This window comes from Tauraco erythrolophus, chromosome 11 (genome assembly GCF_009769465.1).
Source record: "Tauraco erythrolophus isolate bTauEry1 chromosome 11, bTauEry1.pri, whole genome shotgun sequence".
NCBI classification, from domain to species: Eukaryota; Metazoa; Chordata; class Aves; order Musophagiformes; family Musophagidae; genus Tauraco; species Tauraco erythrolophus.
In genome coordinates, this window is record NC_141475.1 from 18,440,268 (window position 1) to 18,451,902 (window position 11,635).

At 60.8% G+C, this 11,635-nt stretch overlaps 2 protein-coding genes across 2 annotated transcripts; one reads left to right on the forward strand and one right to left on the reverse strand.

The window, feature by feature from the left end:
- Positions 1-414: 414 nt before the first annotated feature.
- LOC147528115 (uncharacterized) lies at positions 415-7,432 on the reverse strand. The gene is made up of 8 exons (XM_086618627.1): positions 7,357-7,432; positions 5,115-5,882; positions 3,721-3,869; positions 3,066-3,228; positions 1,445-1,861; positions 1,140-1,256; positions 736-821; positions 415-489 (listed from the first exon to the last, which is right to left on the reverse strand). Exons 1-8 carry the CDS (start codon positions 7,430-7,432, stop codon positions 415-417), a joined length of 1,851 nt encoding a protein of 616 aa, XP_086474753.1.
- A 294-nt stretch (positions 7,433-7,726) lies between these two features.
- LOC104383724 (deoxyribodipyrimidine photo-lyase) lies at positions 7,727-10,739 on the forward strand. The gene is made up of 9 exons (XM_009991956.1): positions 7,727-7,958; positions 8,144-8,289; positions 8,435-8,617; positions 8,798-8,956; positions 9,283-9,481; positions 9,578-9,730; positions 10,008-10,129; positions 10,233-10,392; positions 10,585-10,739. The coding sequence occupies exons 1-9, from the start codon at positions 7,727-7,729 to the stop codon at positions 10,737-10,739; spliced, it is 1,509 nt and encodes a 502-aa protein (XP_009990258.1).
- The last annotated feature ends 896 nt before the right edge of the window (positions 10,740-11,635 follow it).

An 11,635-nucleotide genomic window follows, 5' to 3' on the forward strand; every position in this document is an offset into this window, starting at 1 on the left:
GCAGTACCAGGGGCTCCAGATCTCCTTTTTCTCCTCTGTCAGTCCCAGGGTGGCTTTCGTGGCTGAGCAAGCTGGGTCCCAGCTGTAAAAGCCCAGCCTCACAGGGTTTCCTCCTCCCAGTCACCTGGCACCACTGGTGGAGGGGGTCCCACCACAGGAGCCAGGTCTGGTGCAGGGTGGTGGGAGAGCTCGGGCTCTACAGACTGGCTGTGGGAAGCGACACCTCAGCCCACGGAGGGCACTGGGAGTCCTCTGGGTCTGTGCAGTGAAGGATGAGGGTTTCCAGGTTCAAGGGGAGCTGTACAGGTTATCCCCAAGGGCTGCACCACCATGAAGTAAGGAGTGGGGAGCAGAAGGCTTGCAAGTCCATGGGGGTGCCAGCCCTGCAGGTCCCAGCCGGGTGAGGAGCAGTGGTCAGGTCCTCCTCTTCCCTCGCCACTCCAGTGCCAGGCCAGCACATGGGAACGCTGTCTGCAGGTCCTTGTGTAGCTGGGGAGAGGACAACCATCAAATGGTGCCAGAGAGGGTCTCTTACTGCCACTCCCCACCTGGGAAGGGCCTGATCCTGGACCACAGCAATCAAAGAAGAGTCTCCCTTTCATCTAAAAGGGTTCTGGGTGACTTTCAATGTGAGACCCAGTTGTTCCCCTCCCGCTGGCTGCCAGACCCCCTCCCCAGCTGGCTGACCCGTGGCTGTCATATGCAAAGTGGCACTCCCCTCCCAGCACACCTCACCTTGGACAATACCAGCTCCTGCACCGTGGCATTCCCCAGGACCAGGGGAACAGTTAGCCGCAGCGACAGAAAGAGGTGAGAGGCACCTAAGGACAAAAAACAGGGCTCTAGTTATTGCCCTTGAACTTTGGCCTGCACCAAAGGATCCGGGAGGGTCTCTCCCCGGGATCGCTGGCACAGACGCAGGACCTCCTCCCAGGTTAATCATGTCATGGACACCCTATGCTGTCAGGAGAACAACCTTACACCTGTACAGGAAACCATACATCCCACAGAGCATCGATGGCCCTGTATGGAGAGCATGGCAAAAGAAGTGGAGCTCCAGGACTCCCCACACTGGTCCCTGGAAGCCCAAAGCCACGAGTGCCGGGGCAACGGCGATGCCCACGGGACACTGCACTTACTGGTGTTGGATGTGGCCGTGGGGCAGATGGGCTGTGTCACTGGCGATTCTGCAGGGGTGCTGAGGGTCACCTCTGAGGTCTGAGTTGAGTCAGTTGTGGGAGAAGAGGGCTCCGTGCCTGGGCAAAGCAACATTACGTTAGCACTGTCTGCAGAGAGGTGCAGGATGCTCCTACAGCTGGGGACAGATGGAGCCTAAATGAAGCCACTTACATGAAGCCACCCAAGTATGTGCCCAGCATCCCCATGGGGATTTGTCACCCTGACTGTCCCCCTGCCCTTCCAGGCACCCCGCGGCTGCACCCACCTGTGGCTTCACTGGGGGTCTCAGGTGCTGTCGAGGTGCCCAGGGTTGGCCTTACGGTCAGGGTGGAGATGTCAGGGGCGGTCCTGGCCGTGGTCCCTGCTGGCTGACTGGGAGCAAGGGTGCTCCCAGGTACCCCTGTGTTGGTATTGGGGGTAGCCGTGGTGTCCGCTGAGGTCGTCGAGGGCTTGCCCGAAGCAGTTGTCGGTGCTGGTGCAGTGGAAGGAGTTGCAGTGGGAGGTGAGGCATTGCTGGTCCCCAGGGACGGGATGGACCTCTCTGAGGTGGAGGCTCCTGTTCCAGGGCTGGAGGGAGGAAGAGTGGCTTCGGTGGTGGACAGCAGTGCCGAGGTCTCTGTGGGTGTTGAGAAGGTAGGGTGAGTTGGGGACATGGTCGCTGTCACATTCGCGACGGTGCTTCCTGCAACGAGATTGGAGAATGAGGTGCACAAGGGCTGGCAGTAAAAGGCTGAGACCACGGCTGTGCTTGGGATGGCGCAGCATCACCACCACCATGAGCTCCCCCAGGAACCCAGAGCTACGCATCAGCTGTGGAGTGTCAGGAGTGGGGATTCACCATCCTGCATGGATCAAACACGTAGATCTGCTGAGTGGGTATCAGCAAGGCAGGACACATAAATCCCCCAGCCTGACAAAGCAGGAACAAACCATGGGCATCACCAGTCTCAGGAAACAAACTCTTGTAGGCGCCAGTGTTAAGACGGATCCCACCATCTTCGCCCATCCCTGGAGGAAGTCAGACAAACTCGTCTGACAGGAAGAGCCGTGCAGGAACTGGTGACCGTGAGACAGTCTGGAATTGCAGCAGCAGCAGTTTACACAAACCTCTCTGCTGCAGATAGTCAGGAACTGATAGCGCCGGGTGTAAATAATGGCAACAGGGGAACCAGCCCCACAAAGGGGGGGCCACAGAGGAACAAATCCCAGCTTGCAGCTCAGGGCGAGTTCTTAGAGACGTGCAGTGACACACAAAAGCTCTGCAGGATGCGAGAGGGACGTCCTTGCTGCTTCCACAGATCTCATGCCGTGGCAGCTTGCTGTCCCTGAGGAATGCCCAAGCCATCCGTAACCCCCTCTGAAAGGCTGCACAAAACAGCCTGGCTGCCCAGGCCTCTGTCGAGGGGTGCCTGCGAGGTAGAGGCTTTGAGATGCCAAGCTGGATTCCCTGGTGATCCTGGGGAACCCACAAACCTGATGAGTCCGGGGTTGTGCTCTGCACATGGAGATGGGGAACCGAGTCACGAGCCGCCATTTGCTTTCTGTCAACCCCAGCAGAAACCCCCCCAAACTCCCGGCAGCCATTGCCTCCCTGAGCTGCTGCAGGCAGCAGCTGGTCAAATAATAGTGTGGAGAAGGGCAAAGGTCTGATCCCAGCCCAAGCCCCGGTGGGTGTCTGCACTGAAGGGCTTCATCTTCACACAAAGGAGGTGCTGTAAGTCCACCTCTGCTCCCCATTTAGCAAACGGCAAACAGTATCCACAGCGTTTTGCCCCCCACACCTCACAGGCACCTGCTGCTGGTGAAGCACCCCACCACCCTAGGGAATGATGCTCCCTGCTCGCCACCCGCCCCACGGAAAGCATCACATCCCGCTCAGCCCTTACCCAGCGTGAAGTGCAGCACGGCGAGGCCAGCAAGGCTCAGCAGCAGCAGGGGCAGGGGAAGGGGCAGCCCCTCTCTCTGCACAGCCATGTCCGGGTGGGTGGGAGCTGATGCCTCCTCAAAGGCACCGCTCCGAGCACTCCTGAAGCCCCAGCACTGGGGTTTCTGTTGCCCGGCAGAGGAGGAGTATCCACGTGGGTCCTTTTACTCCCCAGGTGTTGGCAGTGAAGGGGGGGTTTCCACTCAACACAGGCACTCACAGGGACAGGCACGATACCGAGCAGACATCAGCGGCACAGCTGGATCCAGAGCAGGCACAAGCAGCGGGCAGGGCAGGCCAGCAAGGCCGGTGCTGCAGCAGACCAGGTCCTTGCAGCTGGAGACTGTGCTGTCCTCTGCCTGGTGAGGGGACAGTGCCACTGCGAAAAAAGCCCAGGGAAGCAGCTGGGCTGCCTGGGTGATGTTCAGTGCCTCCCAGCACTAAAGTCCTCAGGAGACAACAACCTGCTCTGTCCGAGAGCAAGGAACTGGCCGAGAGAATAGGCGGCGTTCAGGAAGGGCGTGCTCCCGGCTGAGGGTTTATCCTCTGGGCTATCTGTACAGGCATCACTTCCCTATGTCACAGCATGTCAAGGCTGAAGCGCACCCGCCGCTGACAGCCAGAGCCGCTTCCTTCTTGTTGGGGTCAGCGACAAGACCAGTCGGAGGTGCCTGGAGGCACTGGGCCAGGGCACGGGTGCTCCGCAGGCAGACAGGCATGCTGGAGGATTGCCAGGGCACAGCCACCCTGCGGCTGTGCAGGTACCCTGGGGCACTGCCAGGGCATGAGCACACTGGGGGCATTGCCAGAGTACTGCCACTCTGGTGGGGAGCTCTCATGCCATAGGCGTGAGGCCAGGGTACATGTACTCTGTCAGGATACAGTTGCTTTGCTGGGGTACAGGGACACTGGGGGCACATGCATGGTCAGGGACGCTGGGACAGGGTACATCGATACATACATACAGGCTGAGAGAGTCGGGGTTGTTCAGCCTGGAGAAGAGAAGGCTTCAGGGAGACCTTCTAGCAGCCTCCCAGTACCTACAGGGGCTACAAGAAAGCTGGAGAGGGACTTTTTACAAAGGCATGTAGTGATAAGGCAAGGGGTAAAACTGGCTTTAAACTGAAAGAGGGGAGATTTTGATTAGATATAAGGAGAAGATTTTTTACAGTGAGGATGATGAGGCACTGGAACAGGTTGCCCAGAGAAGTTGTGGATGCCCCATCCCTGGAGGTGTTCAAGGCCAGGTTGAATGAGGCTTTCAGCAACCTGGTGTAGTGGAGGGTTTCCCTGCCCATGGCAGGGGGGTTGCAACTAAATGATCTTTAAAGTCCGTTCCAACCCAAACCATTCTGCGATTCTATGATTCTCCCTTCCAGTTTCAAGTGCATGGATGGGGGCGTCGCCAGGGCACAGCTGCAGCCCGAGGGTAAAGGATCCTGGCAACGCCACCAGGATACAGCCCCACTGCCGGGGCACTGGCGCCCAGGGAGGGTCACGGCCAGGGTACGGCTGCCTAGAAGGACAGCCGGGGTACAGCCACGTTTCTGGGGCTCGGTCTCACTGTCGGGGCACCGCCGGAGCGCACCCACACCGCCGGCACGTGCGCGCGCGCGCAGCCGCGCCACCACCTCCGCGCTCCAGATGCCCCGCCCCTTCCATAAGCCCCGCCCCCTCCCTGCTCCCCTTGGCAGACTCGCCCCCCGCAGGCCACGCCCCCTTTCCCCGCCCCTTCCCCCCCCCAGGCCCGGCCCGGGCACGCTGCCGCCCGCCTCGCTCGGCAGCGTGGGGTGTGCGGGAGCGCCCCGGCCCCGCGGCGTGATGGGGCGGCTGAGCCCGGCCAGGGCGCGGGGAGCAGCGTGAGACCCATCCGCCATGGAGACAGGTCGGCTGCCCCGGGGCTGCGGCCGGGGGCCTGAACACGGGCTGGGCAGGGGTGAGGGAACCGGGCGCCTGGCGGGAGCAGAACGGGAGATCCCGCGGGGGTTTGTCACCCTGCCGCTGCGCTCACCCGCGGTGGCACTGGGGGTCTCCGATGCTCTTGGGGTGGAGGTACCAGGGGTGGTCCCGGCAGCCTGGCTGGGGGCGGGGGTGCTCCCGGGGACCTCTGTGCTGGTAACGGCGGTGGCCGTGGCGTCTGTCGGGATCGTCGAGGGCTCATCTGAAGCAGCTGTCGTTGCTGGTGCAGCAGGAGGAGAGGTGCTGCCGGTCGCTGGGGATGTGCTGCCAAGCGGTGTGGTCCTGGCCGGCCCTGGGCGGGTGCTGGTGCTGAGCGCGGTGCCCACCCGGGTGGAGGGCAGAAGAGCGGAGGTGGGGGGAGGCAGCGTGCTCGTTTCAGCTCCAAACGAGGTGGAGGCCAGGGCCGTGCTGGTCTCCACAGGTGTGATGATGGTTGTCTCAGCATGGGTGGGTGTCGCAGCCATGGGGGTTGGAGTTGGAGTGCCGGTGGTGAGCTCCAGCCCTGTTGGGGTGAGGTCAGGCTGCACCGTGGTGCCGGCAGGCGATCCCCGAGTGCTGTGGGCCGTGCTGCCCCTTGCCTGCTGTGTGGTGATGCTGGAGGCTGGCAGGCTGCTCTCCCGAGGCGTTGCAGCGCTGGCTGTGAAGGCATCCGTTGGCACTTCTGGGGTGGAGGTTTCAGGGCTGGAGGGAGGCACAGAGGCTGAGGTGGTGGGCAGCAGTTCCGAGGTCTCTGTGTGTGTCGGGGAGGTAGGGAGAGTCGGAGGTGGAGAGAGGTGGAGAGACAGGGAGGTGGTCACTGTAACATTTGTGGTGATGGTCCCTGCAAAGAGGTGGGAGAGTGAGGGACACAGGGGCTGGTGGTGAAAGGCTGAGACCATGGTTGTGCTTTGCACAGTGCAACATCACCACCGCCATGAGCTCCCTGACCTACATATCAGCCTTGGGTCGTCAGGAGTGGGGATTCACCATCCTGCATGGATCAAGACCATGGGTGCCCTGAACTGCAATATGATTGTCAGCAAGGCAGGGCATGTAAATCCCTAAGCCCAATAATGCAGGAACAAGCCATGGGCATCACCAGTCTCAGGAAAGAAACTCTTGTAGGCGCCAGTGTTGAGACTGGTTCCACCACTGTCACCCAACCCTGGAGGAAGTCAGACAAACCCGTCCAACAGGAAGAGCCGTGCAGGAACTGGTGACCATGAGACAGTCTGGAACTGCAGCAGCAGCAGTTTACACAAACCTCTCTGCTGCAGATAGTCAGGAACTGATAGCGCCGGGTGTAAATAATGGCAACAGGGGAACCAGCCCCACAAAGAGGGGGCCACAGAGGAACAAATCCCAGCTTGCAGCTCAGGGCGAGTTCTTAGAGACATGCAGCGACACACAAAAGCTCTGCAGCGGGTTGAGGGATGCAGGAGGACGGGACCTATGGCTGTAGCTAAAGGCTCGCAGGAGGTACAAGCCTCAGGTTTTTCCCTGTGCTCAACTCAATACTGCTCTTGCTTTGTGTCAAGTGCAAACATCAGGATGGCATTTGCAGTTTTTCAGGCCCGTGACATCCTGGTGATGCTGCCATCTGGGCAGGGCCATTTGGTTCTGCTGGGCAGGTCGTAGTAAAGGCAACGAGCCCAGCAGGGACCAAGGTTCAGTTCAACAAGGAGGTCCAGCTGGGACCAAGGTCTTGGCCTGAACGGAGACACATGTGAGAGGCAAAAAACCCACGTTTGTCACTCCTGTGTTGCAAAGCGCAGCCCAGTTTGCGCAGTGGCACAGCACTGAGATATCAGAGAATTAACAGCACCCACCGTGTTTCACCTCTGTGGGTGAAGCCACCCCAGGGCCACCCACCACCCTGGGCAACGATGCTCCCCGCTCCCCACCCACCCCACAGAGAGCGTCGCATCCCACTCAGCCCTTACCCAGTGTGAGATCCGACATGACGAGGCTCAGCAGCAGCAGGGGGAGGGGAAGGGAAAGGGGCAGCCCTCCTCTCTGCTGGGTCATGTCCACAGCCAGCACCCCCACTCCCTGCGTGGGGACAGGTGCCAGCACCCGGGGACACAAGGCGAGAAGATGGTGCCAGCGGGGAGCTACACTGCCAAGTGATGGCTCAAGGTGGCTGGAGCCACTTCCTCGTTCCCGGGGGCAGGGAGGGGAGGCACTGACTGGCACTGCCCGCCCCATTCCCGGGGACCGGTGCTCAGGCGATGGCTCCGGCGCGCCCCTGGGCGCGCCGGAGCCATCGGCTGAGCACCGGCCTCCGAGTGCGGGGGGCGGGGGGTGTGTGGTACCAGGTGCTGGTGCCACGCCCCTTATCCCAAAGGCCACGCCTATCGCCACGCCCCTTATCCCAAAGACCACGCCCATCGTCACGCCCCCGGGCTTGTGTAACGCTCGGAGGGCCGCGTGGCTGCCAGGTAGGAGCCGGGGACCGGGACCGGGACTCCGGGAGCAGATCGGAGACCAGGAGCGGACAGGGGGACCGGGATGGGCAGGGTACCAGCATCCCCCGGGTTGTGGGTGGGGACCGGGGACTGGGATGGGCAGGGCATCGGGGACCGGAACGGGCAAGGCACCGGGAGCTCAATACGGTCCCGTTTCCCTTCGCAGGGGCCGCACGCAACCACGTTGCTCCGGGCGCCGGCCCGGGCAGTCTTAAGGATGCCGCGGGGGCAAGGGAAGCGAAAGGCCGAGACCACGGAGCTTCCACGCGTGCCTCGGAGGAGGACGGAGGAAGAGGAGGCGGTGCAGGAGGCCCGACGGAGGGCGGCCCCCTCCGTGCGGGAGTTCAAGTACAACAAAAAGCGGGTTCGTCTCGTCTCACAGGGCTCGGACCTGAAGGATGATGCTCGGTGCATCCTTTACTGGATGTCCCGGGACCAGCGGGTGCAAGGTGCGAACCAGTTGGTGGAGGGGGCCGGGAAACAGAACTCTTACGGGTGGTGAAAGTGCCAGTCCCTCCCCACGGTGTCCCCTCTGCCTGGGGGAGTGGGGGGGTTCCTCTTGCGAAACCCTGTCTCCATCTCCTTGGCCAAGCATTCCCCCGGCTCTGCCCCATGTGCTTTTCCTTTTCCCCAGATAACTGGGCTTTCCTCTACGCCCAGCGCCTGGCCCTCAAGCAGGAGCTGCCTCTGTGTGTCTGCTTCTGCCTGGTGCCCAAATTCCTGGATGCCACCATCCGCCACTACGACTTCATGCTGAGGGGCCTGCAGGAGGTGGCCGAGGTATGGCTGCTGCAGGGATGTCCACGCTGAGTGGGACAGGGCTCCTGGGGAAGGGAGGAGGCAGATCCATCCCTTCAGCAGATGGTGGTGGGATGGGGCCTGCAGAGGCATAGACCATCCCATAGCCCTTTTCCCCTTGTTGTAGGAGTGTGCGGAGCTGAACATCCCCTTCCACTTGCTGCTAGGCTACGCCAAGGATGTGCTGCCTCCATTCGTGGTGGAGCATGGCGTGGGTGGGCTGGTGACAGACTTCTGCCCCCTCCGCCTCCCCCGGCAGTGGGTGGAGGACGTCAAGGAGAGGTTACCGGAGGATGTGCCATTTGCGCAGGTGAGTGCCCTGGCTCTGGGAGGGGAAAAACTCTGACTAGTGAGACATGGGAGAACCTTGTCTCCTGTGTTTCATTCCTGCAGAGGTATGCTGGAGTGACCTGAGCAGGGAGCGTGTGTCATATCATCAGGACCGTTTGCTTCTCCTGCTCATGCTTTCCTCCATGGCTTTTTTTCCCAGGTTGATGCCCACAACATCGTGCCCTGCTGGATCGCCTCCCCCAAGCAGGAGTACAGTGCCAGTACCATCCGGGGCAAGATCCATGCTCAGCTCCCCGAGTTCCTCACTGAGTTCCCCCCCGTCATTTGTCATCCGTATCCCCCGTCCTGCCCAGCAGAGGTACCAGCAGAAGACACCTCCACACCCCCCTTTCAAGCAGTCCCAAAGAATTTCACAGCTGCTTTTCAATCCTGTCAGGGGATGGGGACAGTGACCTGCCTAAGGTCACGCAAGGGTGGTATAGAGATGGGGATGCCCTGGGCAAGGGAGATTCCCATCTCATTCATTCAATTCCCACATCACTGCCATGCAGGGCTGGTTAAGAGGAGAAGGCTGGCATGACCTGGGGACTTTCTGGTTGGGGACATCCAGGGGACATAACACTCAGGGCAGCCCTGGTTGAAGAGCACCTGCAAATGTACTCACACTGCTTGGTTGCTGCCCAGCCCATTGCTTGGGAGGCCTCTTATTCCAGCTTGCAGGTGGACCGCACTGTGAAGGAGGTGGAGTGGGCAACCCCCGGCACAGCTGCAGGGCTGGCTGTGCTGCAGTCCTTCATCGCCAAGCGGCTGAAATCCTTTGGCTCCCACCGGAACAACCCCAACAAGGAGGCGCTCAGCAACCTGTCCCCGTGGTTCCACTTCGGTGAGTGTCCCAGGCTTCCCACCCCTCAGCAGGGCCAAGCATTGGGCTTTGCTGCTCCGACCAGCAGCCCAACTTCCTCTGTCTCTGTGTCCCCAGGCCAGGTTTCCACCCAGCGAGCCATCCTGGAGGTGCAGAAACACCGAGGCAAGTACAAGGAGTCAGTGGACATTTTCGTGGAGGAGGCTGTAGTGCGGCGGGAGCTGGCTGAAAACTTTTGCTACTACAATGAGAACTACGACAGCGTGCAAGGTAGCATCCTGGGATGGGTGGGCAACGCTGGCGGCCAGGCTACTACCCAGCTGGTCACCCCAGCTTGGCAATCCTGTTTCTGCTAGGAGAGGGGCCATGGGGGCACTAATGTGCCATCGTTTGGTAGCTTCTGGAGGTAGGACAGGAGCTGGCGGAAGCTCTCTTCAAGGCTGGTGCCTCCAAGGCACGGTGCCCTCAGTAGCCCAATTGCTCGTCTCTTCCTTGGGGCCCTGCAAGAGTGGCTTGCTCCGCATTGCTCCTCATCTCTTGCTTACAGGTGCCTACAGCTGGGCACAAACCACCCTGAAGCTCCATGCCAAAGACAAGAGGCCTTTTCTCTACAAGCTGCAGGAGCTGGAGCAGGGGACCACACATGACCCACTGTGGAATGCTGCCCAGGTACTGTCCCGTGTCTCCCCCTCTTGAAACGCTGAGCCTTCACCCAAGGGGCAGAGGCGAGCTGGCACAGACTGACCACTGTGGCTTGTCCCTTTCTCCCCAGCTCCAAATGGTCCGGGAGGGCAAGATGCATGGCTTCCTGCGGATGTACTGGGCCAAGAAGATCCTGGAGTGGACACACTCCCCCGAGGAGGCCCTGCGGTTTGCCATCTACCTCAATGACCGCTACGAGCTGGACGGGAGGGACCCCAACGGATACACAGGCAAGCTGCAGGAGCGGGGTGGGGGGTCTTATCTCTGATGGCCAAAGCCACAATGGAGGGGGAGGGCTCTCTGCAGGCAACCTAGCCCATGTTCTAGCCCGACGGGCTCCAGCCCGTCACCCACATCCCACCTGCTCTCTGGATGCCTCTGAGCAAGGGGGAGAGCTGACAGTCCGTCCCCATGCCTGCCAGGCTGCCTCTGGTCCATCTGCGGCATACATGACCACGGCTGGACAGAGCGGGCTGTCTTCGGGAAGATTCGCTACATGAACTACGCCGGCTGCAAGCGCAAGTTCGACGTGGGCCAGTTTGAGCGTCGCTATGCCCCTGGCATGCTCTGCCAGTGATGGGCACAGCCTACCCTGAGGCTGCTCGTGCCCCTCGATTCTGGGGGCAGACGTGCCTTTGCCAAGGTGCTGCGTCACACCTCGTACCCTGGCCAGGGATGGCCTGCACGCTGTTGGAGGGCTTGCTGTAGCAGCAGCAAGCCTCGGGATCTGCCATCACCCTCTGCTTGAGCTTCTGGAGCCCCATGAGGCCATGCAGGGCCCTCTGGCTGCCACAGGTTTGCTGGTGGCTGCAAGAGTCCATCCTGAGTGTGCCCATGCCTGCCAGAAACCTTTTCTGCAACGATCTTCCTCGAGTAAGCCCAAGTTGCCGTCGCTGCTGCTAACCACAGCTTAGCTTTAGGCTGAGCAGGGATTTTCTAGGGAAAAAGCCTAGAAACCAGCTCTTCATGCTGTACTTCCCACAGGGAAGCCCTGCTTCGCTCTCTGCAGAGCCAGCGCATCCTTCAACAGTTGTTTTAAAGTTTACAGTTTCTATCTGCTGTGTCTGTGGTGTTTATGGGGCAAGGCACAACACTTCTGCGAGGGAGAACCTTGCTGTGTGGGACAGGGATGCCAGCAGGGATGGGGCAGCCCAGGCCATGCCCCTGGGCTAGCAGCAGAGGCAGGCTCAGGAAGGGGACAGATGTTACAGAGAGCCCCTTACTCCGTGGCTTGCACCTCCTGCCCTGGCTCCAGCAGGCAGGTTGCAGGGGGAGGCCACAAACCAGATGGATTAGTTAAGGGGTGGTGACAATAAACTCCTCCCAGCGACATCTGGCCATGCATCACCAGATGCACAAGTTGTCCCCCACTACCCCCTGCCATCAGCTAGTGCATCCCGCTCCCTCCCTGCCCCAGGGGTCAATGGGCACTGCAGCACAGACCCCGGGGGGGACACACCCACCATTACCCCA

Coding starts and splice junctions, on each gene's coding strand:
- LOC147528115 (XM_086618627.1), bottom strand. CDS start 7,432: ATGGGCGTGGTCTTTGGGATAAGGGGCGTGGCGATAGGCGTGGCCTTT. Junction 3,870..5,114: donor GACCCCCAGTGCCACCGCGG/GTGAGCGCAGCG, acceptor GCAGTGCCCCAG/GGTACCTGCACAGCCGCAGG. Junction 1,862..3,065: donor CGTGCTGCACTTCACGCTGG/GTAAGGGCTGAG, acceptor ATCTCGTTGCAG/GAAGCACCGTCGCGAATGTG.
- LOC104383724 (XM_009991956.1), top strand. CDS start 7,727: ATGCCGCGGGGGCAAGGGAAGCGAAAGGCCGAGACCACGGAGCTTCCA. Junction 8,290..8,434: donor GCCTGCAGGAGGTGGCCGAG/GTATGGCTGCTG, acceptor CCCTTGTTGTAG/GAGTGTGCGGAGCTGAACAT. Junction 10,393..10,584: donor GGACCCCAACGGATACACAG/GCAAGCTGCAGG, acceptor CATGCCTGCCAG/GCTGCCTCTGGTCCATCTGC.